The 27,095-nt window shown below is 40.0% G+C and overlaps 3 protein-coding genes and 2 pseudogenes across 5 annotated transcripts; 2 read left to right on the top strand and 3 right to left on the bottom strand.

Moving 5' to 3' along the window:
* Window positions 1–1,280: 1,280 nt before the first annotated feature.
* Window positions 1,281–3,775, bottom strand: LOC116194231 (coumaroyl-CoA:anthocyanidin 3-O-glucoside-6''-O-coumaroyltransferase 2-like). Its single transcript, XM_031522989.1, has 3 exons — window positions 3,377–3,775; window positions 2,507–3,082; window positions 1,281–2,354 (listed from the first exon to the last, which is right to left on the bottom strand). Exons 2-3 carry the CDS (start codon window positions 2,984–2,986, stop codon window positions 1,386–1,388), a joined length of 1,449 nt encoding a protein of 482 aa, XP_031378849.1. The 5' UTR covers window positions 2,987–3,082; window positions 3,377–3,775; the 3' UTR covers window positions 1,281–1,385.
* A 2,422-nt stretch (window positions 3,776–6,197) lies between these two features.
* On the bottom strand, window positions 6,198–7,916 carry LOC116194022 (annotated as a pseudogene).
* A 7,232-nt stretch (window positions 7,917–15,148) lies between these two features.
* Window positions 15,149–17,332, bottom strand: LOC116194021 (annotated as a pseudogene).
* Window positions 17,333–20,547: 3,215 nt separating this feature from the next.
* Window positions 20,548–24,803, top strand: LOC116194882 (diacylglycerol kinase 5-like). Of its 3 annotated transcripts, none has more exons than XM_031523788.1 (13): window positions 20,548–20,994; window positions 21,426–21,635; window positions 21,714–21,836; window positions 21,949–22,077; window positions 22,206–22,291; window positions 22,488–22,611; window positions 22,758–22,806; window positions 22,918–23,000; window positions 23,089–23,156; window positions 23,368–23,439; window positions 23,618–23,705; window positions 23,825–23,941; window positions 24,223–24,803. In XM_031523788.1, the coding sequence occupies exons 2-13, from the start codon at window positions 21,438–21,440 to the stop codon at window positions 24,547–24,549; spliced, it is 1,464 nt and encodes a 487-aa protein (XP_031379648.1). In that variant the 5' UTR covers window positions 20,548–20,994; window positions 21,426–21,437; the 3' UTR covers window positions 24,550–24,803. The 3 variants fall into 3 exon arrangements, with proteins under 3 accessions (XP_031379648.1, XP_031379649.1, XP_031379650.1); XM_031523789.1 differs by lacking the exon at window positions 20,548–20,994 and adding an exon at window positions 21,001–21,141; XM_031523790.1 differs by lacking the exon at window positions 20,548–20,994 and adding an exon at window positions 21,232–21,251.
* A 1,130-nt stretch (window positions 24,804–25,933) lies between these two features.
* On the top strand, window positions 25,934–26,795 carry LOC116194883. Its single transcript, XM_031523791.1, has one exon. It carries the CDS (start codon window positions 26,255–26,257, stop codon window positions 26,531–26,533), a length of 279 nt encoding a protein of 92 aa, XP_031379651.1. The 5' UTR covers window positions 25,934–26,254; the 3' UTR covers window positions 26,534–26,795.
* The last annotated feature ends 300 nt before the right edge of the window (window positions 26,796–27,095 follow it).

Here is a 27,095-nt window from a genome sequence, read left to right as displayed (position 1 = left end):
TCTCATTTTGAGACAAATACAATATATGTCTTTTATGTGAATTTTATTTGCCTCTAAAATTAATATTTTATTAAATTAAAAATCTATACCACAATTATTAGCAACAAATAAGTATTTTGTCTCAAAAGAATAGCTTTTAAAAACATATTAGTTGAGGCATATAGAAAATTTATCACTAAATTTTTTTTTAGAATGCAAAAGACTTAATTGTTTTAAAATCAATTTTATTTGCCCCTAATATATACTTTTAGAGGTAAAATACAATTTTCTCTAAATCTAATTCTCATTTGCCTCAAACTGATGAAATTTTACCTACAAAGTAAGTAGATAAAAAGTTCAAAGTTTTATGGATTATTTTTACCTAAAATAAATAATTTATTCAGCATGAATTAAAAGATGTTCAAATTACTCTCAAGTCTCAATATAATTTGAAAATATATTTTATTTATTTATGGATGTGAATAAAATTATGCAGATTTTGAATTAAATAATATAGTACGTCAACATTCTTTTTGTGTATTTTATTTCATCTATTGTGTTTAAATATGATTTGTTACACAATTTTTTGGATAATTTAACAATCTTCAACTTACCACCCGAGAATTAACAATATATATATGCACAATGTTTGATTTAATATTATATGCATATTAATTATTTTTATTAATTTTAAATAATTATATAAATAAAAATTTTACATATTTGTTGAGTCTTGACAAAAATATTACATGTAAATTAAATGCAATTCAATTAAAAAATGCATTGGTGGCGAAATGGTAAAGGCGCAAGACTAAAAATACTATGCTAGAGACCAATGGTTTGAGTTGGGTTTAAGTCATAATATAAAGATATCAGAGAGATAATAGTAAAATATAATTGCCATAATTTATTTTTAAAAAATCTTATAGAGGCAATTACAATTGTCCTAAAAAATAAATTTGGTAACAAAAATTGTTGTTATATCTCCCTTTGGAGGCAAATTTAATTAACACTAAAAATACGGGATAATGACTTTATTAATTGTTTCTAATTAGCCTCTATAGATTTAAAACGATACAGGTAAATGTGACAATTTACTCTATTGTTTCTAATACCCGTAGAGGCAAATAAATGACTTTTAGAAGCAAACATCGTTACTTCTAAAAAGAGTTTTTGTTTGTAGTGCAACTCCTACAGGAGACATCGTGGATATAAACCATGAATTGAGAGTCGGGTGTTTTGCGTTCATATCCGTGAAATGCAAACAATAAAAAAAAAGGCTCGAATAAATACGGTTTACATTTATCTTCAACACTGAAGATCTATTAATATAGAACTCCCAATGAGTAATAAATCTTCATCTTGCAGCTTTACATGTTCTAATTGCTTTGGGCAATTGTGATCAATCAAAATGAATTCAATCCTTGTTGAAACAAAGTAGAGAAAGTATCCATTGATTCCTTTCTCAGAGCCAACCCAATCTCCACACAGCCTTCCTCGTCCGGGCTATCCAACAAGGAAAAACACTCCGAGGCATCGATATGAACCAGCAAGACCTTCCTCGGCCTTCCCCACCCAAAGTTTGTCTCATAAGTTCGTTGTCTCGGGGACCCAGCAACTGACACAAAGTCTCCCGCATTTTTAAACATCGAGATCGATCTCTTCGCCTCCTTCAGTACACCACCTTCTCTTCCCAATTCCTTTACTTTGGCCCCTATAGCACCTGCAGCAGATGCAACCCCATGCGTCCCGACCAGCACCACTCTTTCGAGGGTTATAGGCAACAGGTCTAGACAATTGCCAAAATATGTCATCGGGATAGGATATTCGAGGCGGTTCCTGCAGTCCGCCACAAAACCGAATCTGTAGATTATGTTCCCGAAGTCCCTATCTGAAGAAGGGTCGCATCTTTCAATCTCCTTCGATTTGATTAAGCAAACCCATGTGTAAGCACAAGCTACCGAAAATGTTGATAAGTGCAATAGCTCGAGCTCCGACTCCGATGTGGCTGGACTGAGCTTGGTCAGAACCCAACTCTTGAGCCTGCTGATTTGGTCCCGGCTCAAAGTGAATGTGGCTATGGCCTTGTCCATATTTGGGCTTGGGCCTGGATTTGGGCTTGGGCTTGGGGAACTATTATCTTCCAGGATTGAGAACCAGTCCTTCAACAAGACGGGCTCGATCCCGTTCGGGTCTTTGACGACATTCCTGTCGTGGACAGGGAGTGACTTCTCAATGCGAGCGGGCTGGCCTTCTAATTCTGCCATACACATGGAGGCCCACGTCTTCAGAAAGTGATTATTAGCCGTCCCGTCAGCTGCCACGTGGAGATGTCGGGCCCCAATGCAGAGCCCCGAGTCCGGGAACAGGGTCGCCTGCAATGTTAAACCAACGACGATAGAGACCCGACCAGGATTAGCATTAGCCAATAAATTGAGGATATTCATGGCCTTAAAAAAAAAAAAAAAAACCCAATATCTGATGCAAGCTAGAAAAGTAATCAAATGAATGAATCGACTTGACTTGCCTGTATGGCAAGAATTGGAGCAACAGTTGTGCCATCATCCTCCACTCGTGGCACTGGCAGTGGTGGCACCAGAGAGTGCAAGAGCCCGACATACTGCGGCTTATCACTTATGAGTTCGGTGTAGTCAGCAGTGGAGATAGCGGTGGTGAATATGATCCCGTCGCTATGGGACAAGAGGATGTGGGGCTTGCCCGGTGGCGGAGGGGACGCAAGGCTACCAGCGAGTGGGTAAAACCGACCAAGGGCGGCTGAGAGGGAGCGCTTGAGCAGAGGGATGGCTGAGTTGGTGAAGTGAAGAGTGGAGTGGGGGAAGTCGTAGAAGTAGACGCGCTGCATGGGATAGAGGAGAAGCCACGGGATGTCCATGAATGTGAGCGGAAGGGCAGAGGGACGACTGTCTTCGGTTTTTGGCGGCAGAAAAACACGCGTTTGGTCTATGATCTCTATCATATTCGAATAGCTTTTCTCCCTCCCTGCCATTTATTGTACTTCACTTGGGTAATTATATGATCTTGTCTCGAGACGACAATTGCAGGCTGTGTGCACACACCTATATATATATATATATATATAAACCTGCATGTCCATAAAGATATCATCAGCAGTGCAGAAACTCCCTCGAAAGCTCCGCAAATGTGCAGAGCAGCAAATTAACAGACTTCGATCGGGCACACTTTGAAGGCGTAACACTATTCAGCATACCACTCAACAGCGTAGCCACAATCTTCAACCCGGACTCCAAATAGTCACAGGCCACAACTCACCTTTTCCACTCTCCACACTATCAACGACCTACTCAGCTCACAGCTGCTAACAACTTCATCAGCGAGAGAGAGAGAGAGAGAGAGAGAGAGGGATTCGATTCCTTACCCAAATCAGTACGTGCGTAGGACTGAACGCTGAAGAAACTGGGAAGGTTGGACGGAGTAGTGAAGCAACTTTCTGGGCAAATGGGATGGGAATCAATCAGCAGCTCCCTCAAGCAACAGTGATGGAGGGCTCCTTGATCCAAGCCGGCTTTCTTCAATGGCGTGATCTGTCCTGTCTCTCAATCTGCAGAAGATTTTGATCTCTTAAATAAATTAAATGCTCCTTCTCCTCTCTTTCTAACTAAGTAAATTCTAAATGACCCAGGGTGAGGGTGAGAGGCACAGCGTCCCATCACGTCGAATGTCACAGGGCCCGCAGGGCACATGCACATCCGACGCGGGCAACGTGTATCACAGTGACCCGGAGTCACTGTAACTGTACTCGCTAGCTAATCTCTAAATCTACCGCCCCAACTCTCCTTCACCTCCTTTCCATGGCATTTACTTCCGTTTACGCTCCCATTCAAAACCTCCACCAACCTCTTGAATGTACCTCCATGGTCGTCCCATCAATCCACTTCAGCATTTATTCCCCGCAGAGTTATTTACCAAAATGAACCTCTGCCTAAAACATTTTACCAAAATGGACCTTCCTCCAAATCATTTTTGTTTTAAAGGGAAGCAAAATAGACCACATGAATGAGGGAAAACGATTTCTTCCAAAACAACATGAAAAAAAAGGTCAATTACCTTCTTCGGAGTCTAAAATCCATCGGACCATCGCCGATGAGAAACATGGTAGATCGCCCTGGTTGTGACTGAGCTTTGCGGTGTTGGAGAGATCTCCAACGAGATTGCATGGACCTCGACCAGTTGGCCCTATGGCTCTCTCTACCTATATTGTCTAATCTTTTTTTTTTTCCCTGCTCTTCCTCCCACTACACGTGCATAGAGACTCTTGACTTCTACAACAAGGAGAAATTGAGAATATGGATTACTTTTTCTTTCTCCCTTTTTGCCGTCCAGTGTCTCCTTATCGAGCTCTCTTTCCTTTCGCCAGCTCATTATATAGGAGTATCGAATCAATCAAAGTAGCTGGAATCTAAAGTTAAGTCAATTGGGATGAATCTTGTCATAGATATTGAGACCGCCAATCACGCATATCAATGGCAATGACAGAGCAACCCGATTATCCTTGCTCAATTGATAAGGCTTAGATCAAAAGGCCTGACTCATGATTTGGAATTTCAAGTGCCGAAGATGGTCATGTTGAATATTATCAAGAGTTTGTCTATACCAATAGGAATTAGCATCCAAATTAAAAGTGGTGACTTCTATTGGTGGGTTCCGTCGCAAGGATTCTAACCTCGGGCATAGAAGGAGCAAGGCCCTGATATGATGGTTAAAGAAGTAGATGTAGTATATTTTTAAGCAAATTATTTGTTTTCCTATTTGTCTAATTCTTTATTTTCTTCTTTTCCATTAAAAAAAGAAAGAAAAAAATAAAGGACATAGAATCCATTATGGTAAATAGTTTGAAGAGAGGTTCATTTTGGTAAAATGCTTTGGGGAGGGGTCCATTTTGGCGAATAACTTTTCCACTTCTCACATTCCACAAGGCAAGACACCCCACCGCCTCCCCTCATGGACCATAACGGTGTGTTTGATTTCAGAGTTAAAGTAATTTTGATTTTGATTTTGATTTTGATTTTGATTGTGGAAAAGGATAAATGAGATGAGATTATAAATTTGACTTGGGAAACGTGTGTTTTTGTTATGTAGTGTGTTGAGTTAAAGTTAAAGTTAAAATTTTTGACTTGGAAAATGTGTGTTTTTGTTATGTAGTATATTGAGTTAAAGTTAAACTTAAAATTAAAGTTTTTAAGGACCCGTTTGGTTTTAAAGTTAAAGTAACTTTGATTTTGATTTTGATTGTGGAAAATGACAAATGAGATTATATTATAAATTTGACTTGGGAAACATGTATTTTTGTTTTGTAGTGGGTAGAGTTAAAATCAAAATTATGATTCTAAAATCAGACTATGAAAACAAACGCAGTCTTAACTTACAATCCAAACAAGGCTTAAGGATCTTAGCATCAATCTCGCTGACTGACAAATCTCGATGGAATGCGGTGTGTTTGATTTCAGAGTTAAAGTAATTTTGATTTTGATTTTTGATTTTGATTGTGGAAAAGGATAAATGAGATGAGATTATAAATTTGACTTGGGAAACGCATGTTTTGTTGTGTAGTGTGTTGAGTTAAAGTTAAAGTTAAAATTTTTGACATGGGAAATGTGTGTTTTTGTTATGTAGTGTATTGAGTTAAAATTAAACTTAAAGTTAAAGGTTTTTAGGGCCCGTTTGGTTTTAACGTTAAAGTAACTTTGATTTTGATTTTGATTTTGATTGTGGAAAATGACAAATGAGATGATATTATAAATTTGACTTGGAAAACATGTATTTTTGTTTTGTAGTGGGTAGAGTTAAAATCAAAATTATGATTCTAAAATCAGACTATGAAAACAAACGCAGTCTTAACTTACAATCCAAATAAGGCTTAAGGATCTTAGCATCAATCTCGTTGACTGACAAATCTCGATGGAATGCGGAGGCTCTTGACCTCCCCACAATTCTCGATCGAATCAAGCGGTTCGACGTTTATTTTCCTTAATTAATGTTTCAAATTTGAATTTTGTAAATTCAAAATTTTGATCAACTTTAAACAAAAAAAAATCATGTTAGATGTCAAGATAAAAAATTGAAACCATTCCAACGAATAGTTTCTTTGAAAATATTACATAGAGCCCTATAGAATAGATACCACCTTTCAAATTTTCATAGCATGAAAAATTGGTTGCTCACCATAAAAATTTGAATTTTCAAAGCATGGAATTTAGACCTTGCTCGAATAGAAAACAGAATGCATCCATAGAAACCTTGCAAGAGCCAAGCCAACCTCGACCCCGCCTTCCTCGTCCCTGCTCTCTCGGCAAGGGCAATATTCTCAGTTGCATCTATATGGACTACCCAGCTCTTCCTTGGCCTCCCCCAACCGAAATCCTTATCGTAAACTCTCAGCTTTGGGGACCCTGCAGCCGCCACGAGGCACCCCGTCTCCGACATCTCCTTGAAATCTGACTCCCATCACTCCGGCTCTCTCAATAGGCCACCGTCCTCTTCCAGTTCCTTAACCTTCGCTCCTAACGCTCTCGTAGCTGACACAATACCATGCTGTCCCACCAGCTCCTCCCTCTTAACACTTACAAAGCATGACTCCAAGCAGTTGCCAAAAAATATATTTGGGATTGGATAACCGAGGCACTCCCTGCAATCCGCCAAGAAGACGAAGTGGTGAAAGTCTGGATTTAAAACTTTGGTTTTTCCAATCTCCTTTGATTTGATCAAACAAACCAAAATGTTGGCGCAAGTTGCTACAAAAGTTGATATCCGCAACAACGGATCTTCGGTCTTACTCAAGATCCAACTCTTGAGCCGGTCGATGTGGACTCTGGTCAGAGTGAATGTGGCTCTTCTCTTCCCATGTCGAGAAGATGTTCCGCCATTCCTTAAACATGATGCTCTCGAGAGTACGTTTGGGTCTTTAATGACGCTCCTGTCGAGGAAAGGAAGGGCATTCTTTATGCAAGTGGACGTGGTGTCTCCTTCTAGCTCCGACCTACAAATGGAGGCCCATGTCTTCGTGAAACGGTTGATGGCCATTCCATCAGCTGCTACATGCATAAATTGTATCCCGATGCACATACCCGAGTTGGGGAACAATGTCACCCGTGTGACCAGCCAGGTTAAAGGTCCCATGATTCACAGGTATACAGATGAATTCAGAAAACTAAATTGTCACGAAATACTAACCGCATATTAAATCGCAAGGTTAATATTAATTAGATTACATGGCTATTGCTTCCTGTTAACTTTTGTTATTGTGGGTAACCTATGAGGTTCTTGATCTCTTTGTTGTACTCTACAATATTTTCTTAATCGAGACTTCAGATGAGTTATTAGAAGAATAAGAAGAAGATAACATTACTTGTACAGCGAGGAGGTCAGGCACGCGCGTCCCGCCCTTCACACTCCCCGGGGGCGGGGGCGGGGTGTGGGGGGGTGGTCGTGGGGTTGGAAGAGGCGGCAACAGAGGGTGAAATAGCGAGGCAGCCTGTGGGCGGTCGCTCGAGAGCTTAACGAAGTCAGCAGCTGACATAGCCGCAGTAAATGGGACCGAATCACCGTCATAGCACACCATGTGAGGATTTCCGGGTGGCGGAGGGCACTCGAGGCTGCCAACAAGAGGGAAAAAAAAAACTCTGGAGGGCGATGGAGAGGGAGCGCTTCAGGGATGGGAAAGAGGGCATGCTCAGTGAATTGCAGGACGGAGTAATTTGGGAAGTCGTAGAAGAATAACCGCTGCATCAGGCTGCAGACGAGCCACTTGATGTCGAAGAAAGAGAGCGGAATAATGGCTGAGGTCGGGGCGGATTCTGGCAGTGCAGATATCTGGCTTCGATCAACGATCCCCATAGAGTAGTCTGCCTTTCCCCTTCCGGCCATGTTTAGAATAGTTGAATTTTTTAGGAGTGGAAAGTTGAAATCTTATGTTAGGGGGCAACGACGTTTATATATACAAGAATATATATATATATATATATATATATGTAAGCAGTAGGAAACAAAGCAAAATCGAAATTAACTAATGGATTCTTTCTCCAAAATAATAATAATAATAATAACTATGGGATATTGGTAAATGTTCCCAAAGGAGTTGGTTGGGTTGCTTTGACTTTTGTTTATGCTTCAAATGACTTGTCGGAAAGAAGGGTGTTATGGCATGATCTGCAGACTTTAACAGTGGGTATGAGGTATAGTTGGATGTTGATGGGTGATTTCAATGCAATTAAAGAATTAGAAGAGGCCAAAGTAGTTGGGAGGGAAATTGTTGTTGATCAAAGTATAAGAGAATTTGCAGACTTCATTAGCACATCGGAGCTTAAGGATCACCCCTATACCGGCTGTTTTTTCACATGGAGCAACAAAAGACAGGAGGGGTTTCAAGCTAGGAAGATTGACAGAGCGTTGGTTAATGACTTATGGTTTCAACGGGATATTGCCTCAACAGTGGAATTTCTTTCTCCCGAAATTTCTGATCATAGTCCTATCATGTTGAGATTTGGTGCCAAAGAGAATGCGGGCCCAAAGCCTTTTAAGTTTTTCCATTTCTGGACTGAGCATCCAGAGTACTTGAAACTTGTGGAACGTGTGTGGATGGAGGTCCAGGAAGGTAATCCTATGGCAGTGCTTTACAAGAAATTGAGGAATCTAAAGAGACATCTGAAAGATTTCAATAGATCTTACTTTGGGGATGTGCATGCTAAAGTTGACGCCTTGCAAACTCAACTCGCTCAGATCCAAACTGAAATTCTTGAAAGTAATTGCATGTCTTCTGAAATTATGGAAAAGGAAATCGCTATAAGGGTTGAGCTATTAGAAGCCATGGATAAAGAGGAGAAGCTACTGAGACAAAAGTCAAGGGTGGCATGGTTAAAAGCGGGGGATCAGAACACTTCTTTCTTTCATAAGGCAGTGAAGATAAGAAATGCAAGAACCTCCATTCGAGTACTCTACACTAACTCAGGTTCCAAGCTGGAAGATATACATCAAATAAAAGCGGAAGCAGTCAACTTTTACCAAAGCCTTCTAGGAGAAAAGGATGCAAGCGTAGCGGGCACCTCTGCGACGCAACTTTCTTCTATTCTCAAAAAGAAGATCTCTCAGGCTCAACAACAACTGCTTGTGTCTCCTATCACAGAAGAGGAAATCAAATCAGCTCTGTTCTCAATGGGAAATGATAAATCACCTGGCCCAGACGGCTTCACGGTGTATTTTTATAAGCATGCTTGGAGAATTGTTCATAAAGACTTCTTTGCTGCTGTACAACATTACTTTTCGACAGGCGAGCTGCGCAGAGAGGTGAATTCTACAATATTAGCACTTGTCCCTAAGAAGGAGAAAGCTGATCGCATGAAGGACTTCCGCCCTATCTCATGCTGCAATGTGGTGTATAAATGCATTACCAAGGTGATCACCAACAGAATGAAAGGGGTCCTTCCTGATGTTATAAGCCTAAACCAGACAGCTTTTGTGCAGGGCAGGAGAATATCTGACAATGTCTTGCTTGCTCATGAGCTTGTAAGAAACTACCATAGACAAGGAATAACCCCCCGTTGTGCTATCAAAATTGACCTAATGAAAGCCTTTGACTCCTTGAACTGGGATTTTATTCTTAACTGTTTGAAGGTCATGGGATTTCCCCTATCATTTCTCAGATGGATCAAGGGATGTATTACCTCTCCTTACTTTTCAGTGGCTGTCAATGGCTCCTTATGTGGTTACTTTGCCGGCCAAAGGGGATTGCGACAAGGTGACCCCCTATCACCCTATTTGTTTGTTATTGCCATGGAGGTCTTCTCAAAGCTTTTGGACACTGCTGCAGACGAAGGCAGAATCGGCTTCCATCCTAGATGTAAGTCTATCAAGCTCACCCATCTCTGCTTTGCTGATGATCTATTCTTGTTCACAAACGGGTCCAAAGAGTCTCTTGTTGCCATTCTGGAAGTGTTGAACACCTTTTACAACTGGTCTGGGCTCAAGCTGAACCCTGAGAAATCTGAAATCTTCACGGGAGGCATCACTGAGGAAGGCATCTCTATATTGGTGAATAGCTCGGGTTTTAAGAAAGGTACTCTTCCTGTGAGATACTTGGGGCTCCCTCTTGTCTCGGGCAAGCTTTCCACGAAGAACTGCGAGGCTCTTACTGAGAGAATCCTAAAGCGTATAAGGAGTTGGTCTGTGAAACACTTGTCTTACGCGGGACGAGTACAGTTGATCAATTCAGTACTTTTCAGCATGGCCAGCTACTGGTGTATCCACTTCATTCTTCCCAAGAAAGTCATAAAGTTGGTGCAGCAGAAGTGCAGATCCTTCCTCTGGAAAGGCCTTGAGCAGCATATAGGAGGAGGAAAGCTCGGCTGGGAAACTCTATGTCTTCCAAAGTCTGATGGAGGACTCGGTATCAAGGACCTAACCCTGTGGAATAAGGTATGCGTACTCAAAAACCTTTGGTCTCTCCTCGTGCGTTCAGGGTCTCTTTGGGTGGCCTGGGTTGCTAAATATTTAATCAAAGACCGAAGTATTTGGTCTTTAAGGATACCTGGTGATTGTTCTTGGAACTGGAGAAAACTTTTGCAGCTGAGGACTTTGATGTCTCCCTATATCCGCTATTGTGTTGGCCCTGGTACGAATGTATCTTTCTGGTATGACAAGTGGTTACCGGTCGGTTCTTTAATAAACTATTGCACCAGGGGGCTCCAGTGCTTTCCGTCGATTAGGGAGCACGCAACAGTTAGTTCGATTCTGGTTGATGGATGCTGGCATTGGCCTAGAAGCTCGGATCTGCAAGCTGGCCTGCTCCGTGATCTCGCTAATGCAATTCAACTCTCTGTTCGTGATAGGGTCACATGGACGGCTCACAAATCCGAGACATTTTCTGTTGCTAGTGCGTGGAAATGCTTTAGTCCCAGAAGCCAGAAGATGGAATGGAGGAACGCAATCTGGTTTGAGGGGCAGTTTCCTCGATCCTCTTTCATTAGCTGGCTTTGTATTCATAATAGATTGAGTACAAAAGATAGGCTTATGAGTTGGAGAATCTCGATTACTGCACCCGAATGCGAATTCTGTAGTTTGGAATTGGAGACCCGAAATCACCTCTTTTTTGAATGCCCTATCACCCAAGGGATTTGGATAAGTTTATTAGACCGTGTTGGAATGAACAAACACAATGTCGACTGGAATACGGAACTTTGCTGGGTTTCCTCTCTCCGTGGAAAGAAGCTGGATATTATTTGTCTTAAACTTCTCTGGACTCACTACATTTACTGCATCTGGAGGGAGAGGAACGCCAGGCTCTACCGGAATCAAGTCTCGCCTCCAACAATTATAATACGAAGGATCTTCTCGGATGTGAAAGCAAAGTTGTCTGTTCTCCCTCGATTCTCATGCAAAATTGCACACTCTATCATTGCGAGGCATATGTTTCACCATTTTGATACTGCAACTAGTTGACTTGGGAGTAGCTCTTGGGTATTTTTTATTTTACTCCGTATAGAGGAAAATGGTATTGGTTTTCGATGTAAATTCATCTGTTATCAATGAAGTTTCATCATTTATCCAAAAAACTATGGGATATTATTGATATATATCTCCTTATCAACCAATTAGATTGTCCTCCACGAGTGGAAAACCAATTACGGCATATATATATATATATATATTTCCATTACAAATATTTTTTCCATTACAAGAGACATTTTATATTTTATAAGTAAGACTTATAAGTCTAATATGAAGAGATATAAATGAAATTTAAATAAAGAAGTGCAGTTAATTATCAAACTTATAACCTATAAGTCTAAGTTACTAGACGAGGTGTATGCAATTACATCACACTTCCTTTCTCTATTACTGTATATATATATATATATATATGACATATATTATATCGCACGCATAAGGAAGATCCGAATTTCCATGTTAATTAATGGATATTGATAATATATATATATATATACGTGTGTGTCAATATCTCATTATCAACACATTATATATTGTCCTCGAGGAGTGGACATTGTATATATTTTACAGATAATATATCTCATGCAAGATTGCCAGCGGGCAAGGAGCAAATCTCCGGATGTTATGCAGTTCAGTACACGTAGCTCCCCCAGGGCACTTCCATCTCTGTTGTCGGATTGACGTGGAATCCTCGTGATATGTTTAATTCAACTGGACTATAGGGAGTCAATTATCAAATCCCTGCAGCTTGCACGCTATATATGGCGTCAAATCAAACACGACCTTTCCCCTCATGAAGAATAACGTGCAGGGAGTCGAATGTCACAAAAACATTCTTTAATATACTGTACTAGCACTAGCTAGCTACCACGAAAGTTGATGTGTGAAAATTAAGGTGAACGTGGCTCAAAACCTTGGTCTCTGCCATGGGCCTCGGACAGCCGATTAATTATTTTGTAATTGTAATATATATTTTAATTATCCTTGAGCAGTGGACAGCCAATTATCTTGCAAATAGAAGAGAAAACCATCGGCGTGCCAAATGAAAACGACCCATCTCCCGTGAAAACTGCCTAAGGAGTCGAAATGCCACAAAAACATATTTGAAGATATATTGTACGGGCAGGGAAATAGCCAGCTGGATTTTCAAGATTTACGATTTGCATTTCAATAATCAACATAAATGAGATCGAATCAAGGTTGAATCTGACTGATCTCGATCGACACTAATAACAAAGAAGTGCATTGTCGGTTTTTTTTTTCTCCCCCTCATTGTGCATGGCTGAAAGGACGTGCGGATCATACAGGATCGATCGAGAGTGGTTGGTCGAGATTGCTTCCCTCACTATCACCAGCTCAAGGACGTTGAAGATTCATGATGAAATGATTTGCCCATATTGCCCCAATGCGCAGTATCAAGAAGGAGCCCGAAGGTCACCATACTTTTCCTCTACTAGGAAGATCACAAAGACTAATGACTAATGAACTAACCCGGCCGAGTTTCCTATTCCTTATGAAGCGGGGCCATGCTTATCATATAGTGCCATTCATGCATGGAGCCTATCAGGGATCCCTCCCGACCTTGATGGATGCAATGGCCCATTGCCTTCTGCTTGGATGCCATGCCTGGCCCGGCATCATCCACAAGCACATAGAACGGCCTAGCAAAGCCTGCAGATTCAGGAAGTCTGTAACTGTCCGAGTAGCACAAGCGGATCAGATCCCAGTTTTGTCCCTGCTATGTTAGTCTCCGTTCGATCCTAATAGGGACCGGACATATGAGATAAAACCAAAGCCCAGTAGAACAACCCTAGTGCTGTGATCCAACCGAATAAAGCCTAACGACTGAGAGCTTATCCCTCATCGCTTCCTATAAATAGACCCTTCCACTTTTAGGAAGGACTAAATAATCACTTTCCCTCTTGAGAAATCTCTCTCCCCTATCCACCGGAAACCACCCTTCTCAACCATATCCGCCGCCGCAACCACCATCACACCACCATCCTAGAGCTCCAGCTCCACCAGATCCAATTGTCGATCTGTGTTACCTACTTCGGTCCAGAAGGAACAGAACGAAAACACATTCAATAGCTAAACCCATTCTGATCACACCGACCTCCTTTCTTGTTAGGAACTTTCTCACACACTATGTTCAACATCACCGAAATGTTGCTTTCGGTTGGAGGTTCCAACGATCATTTCTGATCGAAATTGGTGGTTTTGGAATCACTCGAACTGATTAATGAATCATGGTCCCGAGGAAAAAGCTTTTCATCACAGTTTTGTCAAAAATTAGCAATTTTGTGACAGCAAGCGCCGAAAACATACAAAGGAACACACCATGATTAACTTCCAAATAAGCTATAGTTTTAATCCTAACCCAGAATATATTTCCAATGTATTTGCTTTTGTTCGCATTTTGTCGACAAATATAGCCGGAATCTTTTTTATGCTGAGAACATAATTAATTTTCATCCTAATACTTTAATAAACTGCATAAATAAATTTGGACTTACCTATATAGTATATACAGATGCCGCCCATGGAACCATATGCCTTTGCTACATCACATGTGGGGCACCGCATCCTTCTAATTCGAAAAATCTAACATAAAATAACCTAAGAAAATAATGATTTAAACTAAAACAAAAGGTAAGTATTTGTTATTATTTATAAATATAATTTCTGTGAGTGTATTATCATTTTAGTATTTAGAAACACTTATAATTAAATAAATATATGTATTCATATTAGAATTAAAATTTTGAATAAGTAGATTTTCATGTGCCATTTCTCAAAAATAACTTTAATTATTTTATTCAGTTAAAAAATATTGTATAACAAGGGCATTATTATAAAATCACATATCTTTTCTATTAATTTATTTTCGTATCAAACACCATAATATTATATTATCGTGAACTTTCCAAAGAATATAATGTACCTACTAAACACGGTAATATAGTATTCCTAAAAATCTGACATTCTCGGACTTACTTTCTAATAATCTAATATTCCTTATAATCTAACCATACTTGAATCAAACACCACCCTACATCACGTTGTTTAGCTGGAAACTCTTTCCTAGGAAAATGCCTGATGGGTTTCTTGGCGGATCACGAGAAAATAAATACCAAATGTACATGTGGTATTTAGAAAATCGTTCGGCTGACCCCCCTTAGGATTCCTAAAATAATATCAAAATCCCCAATTAACCATTCTCCTTTTTCACGTTTTCTTCCTCCCACTTTAAGAACCTAGGCATTTGCAATGCACTATAATTTAGAAGAATGAGACTACAAACAACTGGCAGTGGACTTTGCAGTCGACTGAAATTCGGCTCCGGTGAAACTGCACTTGACTATAATTCGACTGAGGCGAAACTGCAGTTGACTGCAATTCGACTAAGATGAATTTGAATATTCATTTTACTAGGCAACAATTTACTATTCTTTTATAGTCAAACAGGGGCATTAATTTATAAGTGCATTCTTTTCCGGTCAATTTATTAGACATACCAAACGCCGTAATATTACAGTACCATACACTTTCTATTAGTCCAATATTCTTATTAAACACAATTATCTTCATTATTTGGCAAATATTCCTAATTTACTAAGAAACTGATAAATGGGGTCAATTTTCCCACCATTCTTAACATTCCCAGTAATCGTTTGCCACTTTCCTGGCATTTATTCAGCTTCATGGATCAATCACGAAAGGAATTCAGTCCTTGCTCAAACATAAAACCGAATGCATCCATTGAAACCTTGTCAAGAGGCAAGAGCCAAGCCGACCTCAGCCCCGCCTGCCTCATCACTGCTCTCGTTGAAGGCAATAGCCTCAACTGCATCGACGTGGACTACACAGCTCTTCCTCGGCCTCCCCCACCCAAAATCTGTACCGTAAACTCTAAGCCGTGGGGACCCCGCAACTATGACGATTCTGCATCCTGACTTGGATATCTCGTTCCAATCTGACAACCATCTCTCCACCCCTCTCAGTGGGCCGCCTTCCGCTTCCAATTCCTTGACCTTTCCTCCTATTGCTCTTGCTGCTGACACAGTTCAGTGTCGTCCTACCGGCTCTTCCCTCTTAACAGCCACCAGCAATTGCCGAAGTTTGTCTTTGGTATCGCATACCCAAGGCGGTCCCTACAATCGGCTACGAAGCAGAAGTGATAGACGTCTGGATAAGAAACTGCGGTTTTGCCAGTTTCATTTGATTTGATAAACCAAGCCCATACGTAGGCACAAGTTGCCACAAAAATTGATAAGCGCAACCGCGCTTGGATCTGATTCAAGATCCAACTCTAGAGACGGTCAACGTGGGCTCGGTTCAGAGTGAATGTGGCTCTTAAAAGCTTGGGCTCGGGCTCGGGCTCGGGCTCGGGCTCGGGCTCAGGCTAGGACTATTCTCTTCTCACGTTGAGGCCAGCTTCCTCCAGTGCTTCAACAAGATGAGCTCGAGCCCCTTTGGGTCTTTAATGAGGCTCCTGTTGGGGACCTGATGGGACTTTTTCTATACAAATGGCCGTGTCTCCTCCTAGCTCCGCCCTACAAACGGAGGCCCATGTCTTCATGAAATGGCTGAAGGTCATTCCATCGGTGCTGCTACATGGTTAAATTGTACACCGATGCATATCCCCAAGTTCGGGAACAATGTCACCTATGAAGCCGGGTTCAAGACCAAAATTTACATTATAGAAGTATATTGAGAAATTTCACAAAATATTAATCGGATATCACATGGCAAAGGTCAATGATGATACAAAAAATAATGACTCGGAAGGACTGATTGGAAACTTTATTAATTTGGTGACTTCTATAATAGTTATATTATTATTGAGTCGTACATAGCACATGAGTAAGAAATTTCTTGATAAGATTACAGACTTTTATATTCTAATTTCACATTATTTGTTATACTTTCAATTGTACCAAGAAAATGTTGTTTGTTAGGAGAAATTCTTGTATGTAACGGATGTATCACAAGAAAATATTACAAGCCGATAAATGTTTGTTATTTTGGTTTTTAGTATGTAAACAAAAATAAATAAAAATTCATTGTTTACAAATATAATCCGTTATTGCCAAAAATAATATTTTATATATGTCTTATGATATAATCTTACGTGGTTTCTCCATTATGCATAAGACATTCTCCTGCATTAGAGCTTAGGCCCCATAATTTACCCCAAAAAATAAATGATCTGTTGTGTCAGGTGGCTGATTTTCTTCAATAGACTAATTACCATACGAGAAAGTTATCTGGATCAATCTAATAATAATTGGGTCTATTGGTCAACTTGATTGGCAGGGGGACTAAATTGAAATAAAACAAAGTTGAGGGACCGGTTTGACTTGGAGAGACAGAGACATCGTTTCCTCACCTGAACAGCGAGGAGGAAGACAGACGTGCCCCATCCTTCGCACGTGGGGGTGGAAGAGGCGGCAACAGAGGGTGCAAGAGCGGCGCAGCCTGCGGGCGGTTGCTCGTGAGCTCAACAAAGTCGGCAGCTGACACGGCTGCAGTGAGAGGGACGGCATCACCATCAGAGCACAGGATATGTGGCTTCTCGGGTGCCGGGGGGGGGGGGGGGGGGGGGGGCGGTGATGCTGCCTGCAAGAGGGAAAAACCTCTGGGGGGCGACGGAAAGGGAGTGCATGAGGCCGGGAGGACGGTCCCAGTGAATTGAAGGACAGAGCAATGCGGGGGGTCGTAGAAGAAGACCCGCTGCATGGGGTGGCAGAAGAGCCGTGGGTAGTCAGAAGTAAGAGAGCGGAACGGCAGCGGAGGTTGGGGCGGAACCTGGCGACGGAGAGATTCAGGTTCGGTCAACTATCTCGATAGAGAAGTTTGCCTCGTCCGCCATGTTTACCGGTCGATTCTTCTTGGCAGTAGAAATTTCATGCATGAGAGGGAAAACGCATTTATATTTAAGACTTCAAAGAGGATGTAAGATGTAGTTCCTTGGGTTTGACTGAACAAAAGGGGATGAGTTTGAGGACCAGACTTAAATTAAAGAAAAATCCAGGAGTCTGGTCGATATTTGAGCAGCAAGGGGACTCGTGCTTGTTCAACGTCTCAATAGAGTTGCCTCCCTTTCCCACCATGCATGTTCAGTGATTAATACATGCAATCTACAACTACTATAACACATACACACCTATCATTTTATAGCCAGAGATTGATCTGATATAGATGTTGCACATTACATATTTCAATTTGAGGTGTATTCTATATTTCATGGTAGGTGTTGATTACCAAATATAGTGATGGCAGATTAGGGATGGTGATAGAAGCTTAAGAAAGTTGAATAAACAGCTTAACAAGGTTTGTCTTTTTTTTTTTTTCCCGTTTTGCCACAACAAGATTTGTCCTAATAACATTTAATTTGTTATAGACACTTGACATTTCTTCCTAGCCGGCCATTTTCCATTATATCTGTTAATCGGGTGATGAGACGTGGACGTAATGGAATTTGTTCTATTAAGTTATCTCAATTGCAAAGTAGTCTCCCCAACCAAATTAGATAATGTTCTACTGATTCCAAACTAATCTTCATGTGATTTAGTAAACTCAAGGTTCCGGTTGTATCAAAACAATTGCTAGTGCTGCCCTCCTTTTATCCATCAACTGCAAAGAAGTGTCACGGGTCCCTCGATCCTAGTTTCATCAGACCCAACATGGGAAGTTCATTTTTTATTCGTATACATGGAACCCCATTTCGTATTCCTCAACTTCAATCTAGATACAATGATAGTACAAATTTACTCATTTACATAATTAACAAAACTATATTAATTCTTGAAATCATTGTATCTTTTGGTAAATGTCCATATATTCAAATAAATCAAGGGAAACAACTTTTCAAACAATTTCAAAAGGCCTTTGCATCCCCCGAGGCTAAATGAAATTCATACATCACTTAATTTTTTATTTTTATTAGAAAATTATATCTTCTTCAGTATAATAAAAAACTATAAAGCTCTTATCGAAAAAACGAAGAGAAAACTATAATTTAATAAGAAGATAAATTTAATAGTTAAATTAATATAGATAAATTTAATTGTCAAATACTGTTTCATATTTGGTGAAATAATTTTCTAGTGAATGAATATTGTTAAAGGGATGTGACTATTCCAAGAGTTACATTTATTTCTGTTATATATACCTTCCAATTTTTAAATAAATATATGAAAAATCATTTGAACTCCATTTTCCCTCTAAAACTTTTCTCCTTGATTGTTTAGTCTCAAAAGTATGTCGATGTTGTTGCTAGAAAATCTCAATGGTCGTGTTCTTATATTTTAAAAGGTATGTCATCTCTTATAAATGATCTATTCACTTATAATTTATAGATTCTTTACGAGTCTTTAATAAAGAATATTTACGAATGATTCTCGAGTAATTCTCTATTTGTTGTTAATAAATTTTACTCTTTTTTTTAGGATATCATATGTTCCCTTATATGTTTGGAGATAATATTTGATCGTCTTTTATCGTTTTATTTCTAATTTTTCTCCGTACTCTTGGTCATATTTTCATAGGAATCAAGATATTAAGCGGTAGAGGCCTTTAGCCGACAACCACCACCAGCCCAATCTACCTTTCTCTTTCTTTTTTCTATCTCGTAAGTCTACTCTTTATGTTATATAATTGTTCTAGTTTTTAAAAATTTATAGATTTTATATTTAACTTTTGGAATAGAAAAATTTTAAATATTGGAAAGGCCTTATTATGATATTAACAAATGTTATGTCCCTTTTATACAAAAATAAACGTTTTGGTCTGAAAGAAAAAAATATTTCAAATATATATATATATATTTATCTTTTTTGATACTTATTTCAAATGAAAATTGAGAAGAAATTTAAATTATATGTGATTTACATATAAAAGAAGATTAGCAATAATTATTTATTACTCTCAAGATGATTTTTTTTACAAAGAATTAGAATTATAAGCAACCAAACAATCTTTTTTTTGTTATTTTACTTTTTTCTCATTTTCTTATAACAGTTTTCACTCCTTTTGCTTTTGATTATACAAGATTTTAATTTTTCATTAGGCTTTTCATATTAATTAATTATTGTTCACGTTTTATTTTTGCTTATTTTAAAATTTATTATACGTGTAATACAACAATAATATTAAATTGCTAAGCACTTAAAATGAATATTTATTACAATTTATTTTCAATTAAACATTAGATTTAAAAAAATTTCTTCTTTTGTTCCAATTAACCACTTCAAATTTCCAACTAATATATATATAATAGTTTGGAAATGTGCAATATTAGAAGACTATACCTTTACTTCTTATATTAACCTTAGTTTTTTAAAGGAAAATTAACTTAATTCTGGCAAAAAAATTGAATTAATAATTTATTTATTTTTGATATTATCAATTATATTATATTTAAATAAAAAATTATTATCAATATACATTAATGATGTTAATAGTTCTTATTTATTGATTTGATATTTTAAAACCAATCGATAAGATTATTAATGATGTTATATAATTAATTATATATATTTTTGGATGAAATTAATGTTGTGTTTGATTTTACAGTTGAGTTGAGTTGAGTTTTGGTTATAATTGGTTTGTAATGATTGTGTTGTTAAATTATGATAAAAAGTATGAAAAAGTAATGAATAGTTGAGAGAAAGTAATGATTGTGTTGTTGAATTGTGGATAAAGTAGTAAATAGTTGATGAAATTTGGTATTAAAAATTGAATTGAATGGTTTTAAAAAATTGAAGAAAAAAGGAAAAAGTAATAATTGTGTTGTTGAATTGAAAATAAGTGAAGTTCGGTGGAGTAGAGCTGAAAACGAATTGTAAAATTAAGAAATAAGAATATAAAAACGATGGTCCTTTTCTAGCATTTTACGTCTTATTATTTAATTGAGAAGCATTTCACGTGTAACGCACGTGCAGATTTACTAATAAGGATATAAAAAAAAAGAATATTTTTAGGAAAATTATTCCGATTCTCGGTAAAAAAAAAATTGGGATACCGAATTAAAAGGACCAACGTTGTTCTCGTGTCATCGTATCACCCGATGAACAATAGCCGAGGTCAGAGTAGTCACACGAAATCCTTCCAATTGGGAGGAGGAATAAAGTAAACACAGAGATCCCAAAAAGGCTCCTAATTCCACGAATCAGACAGGTGAGATCGCCACTGAATCCATTAATGATGACGCTCAGCAGCCCCAAGCTCCGCCTGCCTCTGGGTCCCCCTCCCATTTCACATGTTCCTTCTTCCTCCTTCCCTTGTTGGACTATCAAGCGGATCACTCACGTTCCGATCGATGGGCTTGTCGGCTCAGCTCGTTTAACCCGTTCCATTATGTCTCCTCCCTCCCGCTTGAGTTGACATTCATCAGTTCCGGAGAAGATGAAGAGGTTGCTATAAGAGACCCTTTAACTGGCTGCCTGCGGGTCTTCTTCACCTCCTTCACCCAGCCATTTGATTTGAGCCTCTCTTCTTCTTCTTCTTCTTCTTCTTCTTCTTCTTCCCCGGGTAAGTTTTGATTTCTTGAGCTTCTTTGACTTTTCCCTGGTTGGCGAATTTTCAGCAAAGAGAGGAGCTTTTTTACCTTCTCATATGCCCTTTTCGGTTCTTGATCCGTCAATTACTGCAACTGTTATGGGCTGCTGAAACTTTGAGGTGTGTAATTTTGGTAACTTTCAGCTGAATTCTGCGGGCCACGACCATCGAGCAATTGTTATTTGGAGTTGTTAATTGTGGATCCGTCATATGAAATTTTCGGCCTTTATGTACGTTACAGTCTTCAACTGACATAAACGTTGGGGAAAAATTAGTGATCGAGGATGCGATTGTAGGGTAGTTTAGGGAGAATCTTGACATTCTGCTGCAATTCTGTGTCGATTCCCAAACTTTTTAACGGATAAGAATTTCTTCAATTATACCATTGCTCCCTTTTATCGCAGTCGAGAGCAGAAATGGCAGAATCTAGCTCGGATCCCACATTCTTGAAGAACTTTTACATTCCAACATACATAGTGACGCCTGATGCTGAAGTTGACAATGATTCGGATCCACCTCGGTGTCCTGTGTTAGTGTTTATCAACTCAAAGAGTGGCGGTCAACTGGGTGGGGACCTTCTGGTTACTTATCGTAGTCTGCTTAATGCGAATCAGGTATCCTTTTCTGTTGGCGCTTTTCTGCTTTCTCTAGTTATATTCAGAATTTGGAATCTGATGGAGCTGTCTTGTCAGGTTTTTGACTTAGGCCAGGAGGCCCCAGACAAGTCCCTGCAAAGAATATATGCAAATCTCCAGAAGCTGAAGAACGAAGGAGATGACTTTGCCTCGACTGTCGAGGAGAGATTGAAGATCATTGTAAGTCTGATGCATATGAGTTGTAACTTTCTCAAAACAGATAAGATACTGAGAGAAGAAAATTGATGTTTTTGCTACAGAGGTTTCTTACTTGTATTGTATTGCTTTATAGGTTGCAGGTGGTGATGGAACAGCAGGTTGGCTTCTTGGAGTTGTTTGCGATCTGAAACTGTCTCATCCTCCCGCAATTGCTACAGTCCCGTTGGGAACAGGAAATAATCTTCCATTTGCATTCGGTTGGGTAAGATCACTAAGATATTGCACATGAATAAGGTTTTAGTACCCCTTCAAGATTGTCTTAATAGAAGTAGATGGTTACCAATAAGATTGATTACGCTTTCTGTATATTGACTGTATGAAGCAATGCAGGGGAAGAGGAACCCCGGGACAGATCGCCAATCAGTGGAAGGATTTCTAAAGCAAGTTCTGGAAGCAAAGGAAATGAAGATAGACAAGTATGTCCTAGCCTGTGTCTTGTGTAACAAGAATGTGATTTGCTTTATTCCTTGTTCAGTCCTATCCTAGACTTGGTTAACTATACCTTGAAATTCACCACTGATAGAGAAGAATACCAGAATAGCAAATATTCACAAATTTCTTCTGATCAGAACTAAGGAAATCTTTCCCCCTTTTTCTTCTTCTTGGAATTAGCTGGCATATTTTGATGAGGATGAAAGCACCAGCAGAAGGCACTTGTGATCCTATTGCTCCCCTTGAACTGCCACATTCTCTTCATGCATTTCGTCGCGTATCTTCGACAGATGAGCTGGATGTGGTAAAACCTACTTGTACCTTATGTTCCCTTGTAACTCGATTTTGTCCGCTCAGATCAATGCATGCAACATAAAAATGCAGACAGTCAACCTTATATTGCAGATTCTTGTGAACTGTTCTCTGAGATGAAAATTGTCTGTTTCTCAGGAAGGTTGCCATACATTTCGTGGAGGATTTTGGAACTACTTTAGCATGGGTTAGAGCTCTATTAGATCTTTCCCAGTTTTGTAACAATCAGAAAAAGAAACATTTAGAAAAAAGCATTTATCGTTCCTAAAACCTAAATTATCTATTTCACTTCTTGCAGGGATGGATGCCCAAATATCCTATGCATTTCATTCAGAGAGGAAGTTGCATCCTGAAAAATTTAAGAATCAGCTAATTAACCAGGTACCATTGGAATATATATTCATTGAATTGACCCAAATTCCAATAAATATATCTCTTGGCATTTCAACTGACAATAGCCTACTCGCAGAGTACATATGCGAGGCTTGGGTGTACTCAGGGGTGGTTTTTTGCTTCTCTTGTTCATCCTAACTCAAAGTAAGAAAGCAGAGGATCTTGGTTATTCAGTTTATAACATCATGTGATATTCTTTATCTTGACCCAACATATATGATATGAAACTGAGAGACTATTGTTGAAAATCCTCCCTCAATTACATGAAAGACCCTACCAAAGTTTACTACTGCTGTTTGCTACCTGCTAGTGTTCCTCTCTATCGATTCTCAGATCAGATAATTCTCCCTTGCAGGAACATAGCCCAGCTTGCAAAGGTGAAAGTTATGAAAAACGGTGAATGGAAGGATCTCCATGTACCCCACTAGTAATTCTTTCGCCTTTATTCTGGTGTTATATACCTTTTAAGCTCTCTTCTTTTGATCCAACCACTCGTTTATTAAACCTAGTGGACAGGTGATTTTTGTTAGTACCACTGTGAGCGTTCCTTCATTTGACCAATTATCTGCTTACTACTGCTAATATTTCCTTGTACTCGTATCCAGTATTAGGTCAATTGTATGTCTCAATCTGCCCAGCTTCTCTGGAGGACTAAACCCTTGGGGAACACCAAGCCAAAGGAGGCGCAGCAATGTGAGCTCTACGTTTCTTGCTTTCCTTTTCCCTTCTCGTCCGTCTTTCTCTTCTTTTGAAGTGATTTAATTTGAAAATAAGGTCCATAAACAATGTTCTGATTTTGCATGAATTTACAGAGGGACTTCACACCACCTTATGTAGATGATGGCCTTCTTGAGGTTGTTGGTTTCAGAGACGCTTGGCATGGTCTGGTCTTGCTCACTCCCAATGGGCATGGGACCCGCCTTGCTCAGGTAAATGCTTCAAATTCTGAGCATAAGCCCACTCTTCCTCCATAAGATCAGCTTATCTGAAGGTTTGATGATATATAGCATAACTTTAGACTTTGATAGAGTTATGAAGACCCAACATGTTGAATCAGTTTAGTAGAGACACAGGGAGTACAGAGACTTGAACTCTTGGCACTTATTTCATTTTCGCTTCAAATTTCTCGAGAAAAATTTAGAAGCTGGAACTAAAAGCTTGCATCATTCGTCCAAAATTTTTAGATCCTGAATTTGTCTTTTCAACACAGGCACGTAGAATTCGATTTGAGTTTCACAGAGGAGCGGCTGATCACACATACATGAGGATAGATGGAGAACCCTGGAAGCAGCCGCTTCCTGTGGATGATGATACTGTCGTGGTGGAGATTTCTCATCTCAGACAGGTGAACATGCTTGCGACACGTGACTGCAGATCGAAGAGCAAGCACGACCCTGCGGACACGAGCAAGCACGATGACGAAGGGTATCATAGCGATGAGGAAGAGTCCTCCGTGGAAGGGGAGGAGTGGAGGAAGTTTGGGGCTGCAGAGACATTCAAGATACCCGATGAAGTGGACATCTCTCATCTCAGTTAAACTCAGTACTTCGTGTTCGAATCTCACGTCTTGTGGAAAATAATTCTATCCTTCATCAAAGAATTGCAATTCCGTGATGGTGCTTGTGCCTTTTTGATTTCTGCCTTAGATGTCTACACCAAATAAGTTATGGGATTGGTAATATTGGTACTGCAGTTAGCTTTGGTACATATTTCAAATTCCATGCGAGTTGTCAACTCGAATCCTTGTTAAGTTGTTTTTCCTTTTAAAGTTGTTCTTCCCTTTTCTTTCGACTTTCAAGTGAATTTCTTCTGAGAAAATTTACTCAAATCGAAAGATATCAAACGCTGACATTTAATTACAATATCTGCTGCTTTGAGAATGAAATAAGAGGGCACAACGCCTAGTAAACCGATAATACATGAATTTCTGAGAAAGAACAGAGCCATAGAGGGGACTCATATAAGGTGAGGTCATCTGAGGTTCCCAGCAGATGAGATGCATGACTTTCTCAGCCTTTGCGGCTTCCCGGAGCCTCCGACTTTCTTCTGCTGCCTCAGACTCCTGTGCAGTGTCTCCAGAATACGAGACCTGCCGAGCCTGCTGGGAAGTGTCGCTGGTCGATTCTGAGCCAGGTTTTGTCTGTAAGGGCTTGAACCCGCCAAACATGGCGTTAGAGATCGAGCACGACCTTGCCCGGTCTTTAAGCCCTTGAACAGACCTCATCCAGGTTCCGATCATGAATTTTTCACCGTATCTCGACAGCGGTTTTATTTATTGCGTTTTGTTCTTGCTGCTATAATTCATGGGAGTCTTATATATCAAGCAAAGAAGCTTACGTCCCTGGAATTGGAAAAAACCAAGGGAGCAACCTCTTTCTGCAATACATGAACTGTTCTAACAGAGAGTGACTCGATCATTCGAGACAAGACGCTTTGATTAAACATCCATCGAAGATAGAATCTGCTACGTTTTATTTCTCGTGGGATTCGAAAGAGAAACACAGAATTACCGAATTTTCTTCCGAATTGAAAAAAAACTTTTGTCCGGGGGCGATCATACGAGCAAATCATAACTTGCCTCCCGAACTGTTGGATCCACTCAAATGATCTAGCGGGGCTGGATCTAATCCAATCCGAGCCCACTATTCTATAGCGATTTGCAGCTGGATTAGCAGCACGTGCAGGTTGATCGAATAAACAAAACAGCTCGTTTTCCATACCTCCTGTTTCTTCGCGCTGCAGCTGAATTTTTTATATGCAAACAATAAAACCACGTTCTTCTTGTTCGCTCCGTGCACCGGGCCCACGAGAGCCCGGCGTCACACAGCCGCTCAAGCCCGCTCGGAGTATCGTGCTCCCGGTGCATTCCGTGATCTCAGTAGATTCACTCAACCATACCACCGGTTCTTACCCGCCAGCCACCCCGTTATTTCTTTCCCGCTGTACCCTCGCTTTGCCTACCTGGACAAGTGGAGCATCCCGACAAGACAGAATGGTCCCTTTCACCGCGCAAAACCATTTGCTCGCTCTCCCTTCCCACTCTGAAACGCCCACCGGTTTCAGGTGACAGGTTGCATGCTTCTCGGCTTCGTCTTATCCGCGCAGTCCCAAATCTCTCCGGTCCCCTCCTCTCCCTCTCTATATAACCTCATCTCCCTCGAGCTCATCTGCATCAACGGATCATCGAAACACCACTAAAGAACATCTCTTCAATTTCCAGCCGACCAATTCAAGAAAGCCAGATGAGTTTGATTAGCAGAGCGAGCGTGGTCGCGGCTAGCGTGGCGGTGGTGGAGGCCCTCAAAGACCAGGGGTTCTGCCGGTGGAACTACCCCATCAGGTGCGCTTACCAGGGGACCCAGAGCCGGGCGAGGTCCTTCTCCCAGGCCAGGAAGCTGTCCTCTCAGTCTTCTTCCTCGATGGGTTCGGGCAAGATCAGGGAAGAGGAGAGGGAGAGAGTGAAGCAGTCGGAGGAGTCTCTTAGGAAAGTCATGTACTTGAGCTGCTGGGGCCCTAACTAGATGCCGAACCAAGGCTTCTTGGCGGCTGATTTTACGGATGAGATAATCTGCTGTAAATTGTAATTAGATTCCTCGAGATTGAAGTTGATAAAGACGAAAATTTTCTCAGTAATTCCACTGTCTCGATCAGAACTTGCTCTATGCGGGTCGCGTTTTGTTGATGGGTACTCTGTTTTCCAGAGGTAGACATGGCCAACAGTATTAACTGAAACTATACTATTGAGAGAAGGGAGAGTCCAAATAGAATTCAATTTCTCAAAAAGGACAGACCTTGTTCTTTCTGCTGATAGTGATGTGATGAATATCTTTGGCTGAACAATTGACGGAGAGGCATATCCATGTTTGTTGTTATTCAGACGGAAATCTCATTTAACTGCTCAGCTATGTTTAGCACCACAAAATGCTGTTGCTGGATTAACAATGATAAGGCCTGACCTGATGTCCGATAAAGTCGAAAGAATCTGTTCCATCCTCAAGATTCACTTGACTGACCGTGGCAAAACGGTTACCAAAATTGAAGTACTGCGGCAAAATTTACATTCGAGAGAGGCATTTGGCAGTC

This window comes from Punica granatum, chromosome 2, assembly GCF_007655135.1.
Source record: "Punica granatum isolate Tunisia-2019 chromosome 2, ASM765513v2, whole genome shotgun sequence".
NCBI classification, from domain to species: domain Eukaryota; kingdom Viridiplantae; phylum Streptophyta; class Magnoliopsida; order Myrtales; family Lythraceae; genus Punica; species Punica granatum.
The sequence above is the reverse complement of the archived record's forward strand: the minus strand, read 5'-3'. Positions and strand labels throughout refer to the sequence as shown.

Coding starts and splice junctions, on each gene's coding strand:
- LOC116194231 (XM_031522989.1), bottom strand. CDS start 2,986: ATGGCAGGGAGGGAGAAAAGCTATTCGAATATGATAGAGATCATAGAC. Junction 2,355..2,506: donor CTCCAATTCTTGCCATACAG/GCAAGTCAAGTC, acceptor TTAACATTGCAG/GCGACCCTGTTCCCGGACTC.
- LOC116194882 (XM_031523788.1), top strand. CDS start 21,438: ATGGCAGAATCTAGCTCGGATCCCACATTCTTGAAGAACTTTTACATT. Junction 22,078..22,205: donor TTCCATTTGCATTCGGTTGG/GTAAGATCACTA, acceptor GAAGCAATGCAG/GGGAAGAGGAACCCCGGGAC. Junction 23,706..23,824: donor GCCAAAGGAGGCGCAGCAAT/GTGAGCTCTACG, acceptor ATGAATTTACAG/AGGGACTTCACACCACCTTA.
- LOC116194883 (XM_031523791.1), top strand. CDS start 26,255: ATGAGTTTGATTAGCAGAGCGAGCGTGGTCGCGGCTAGCGTGGCGGTG.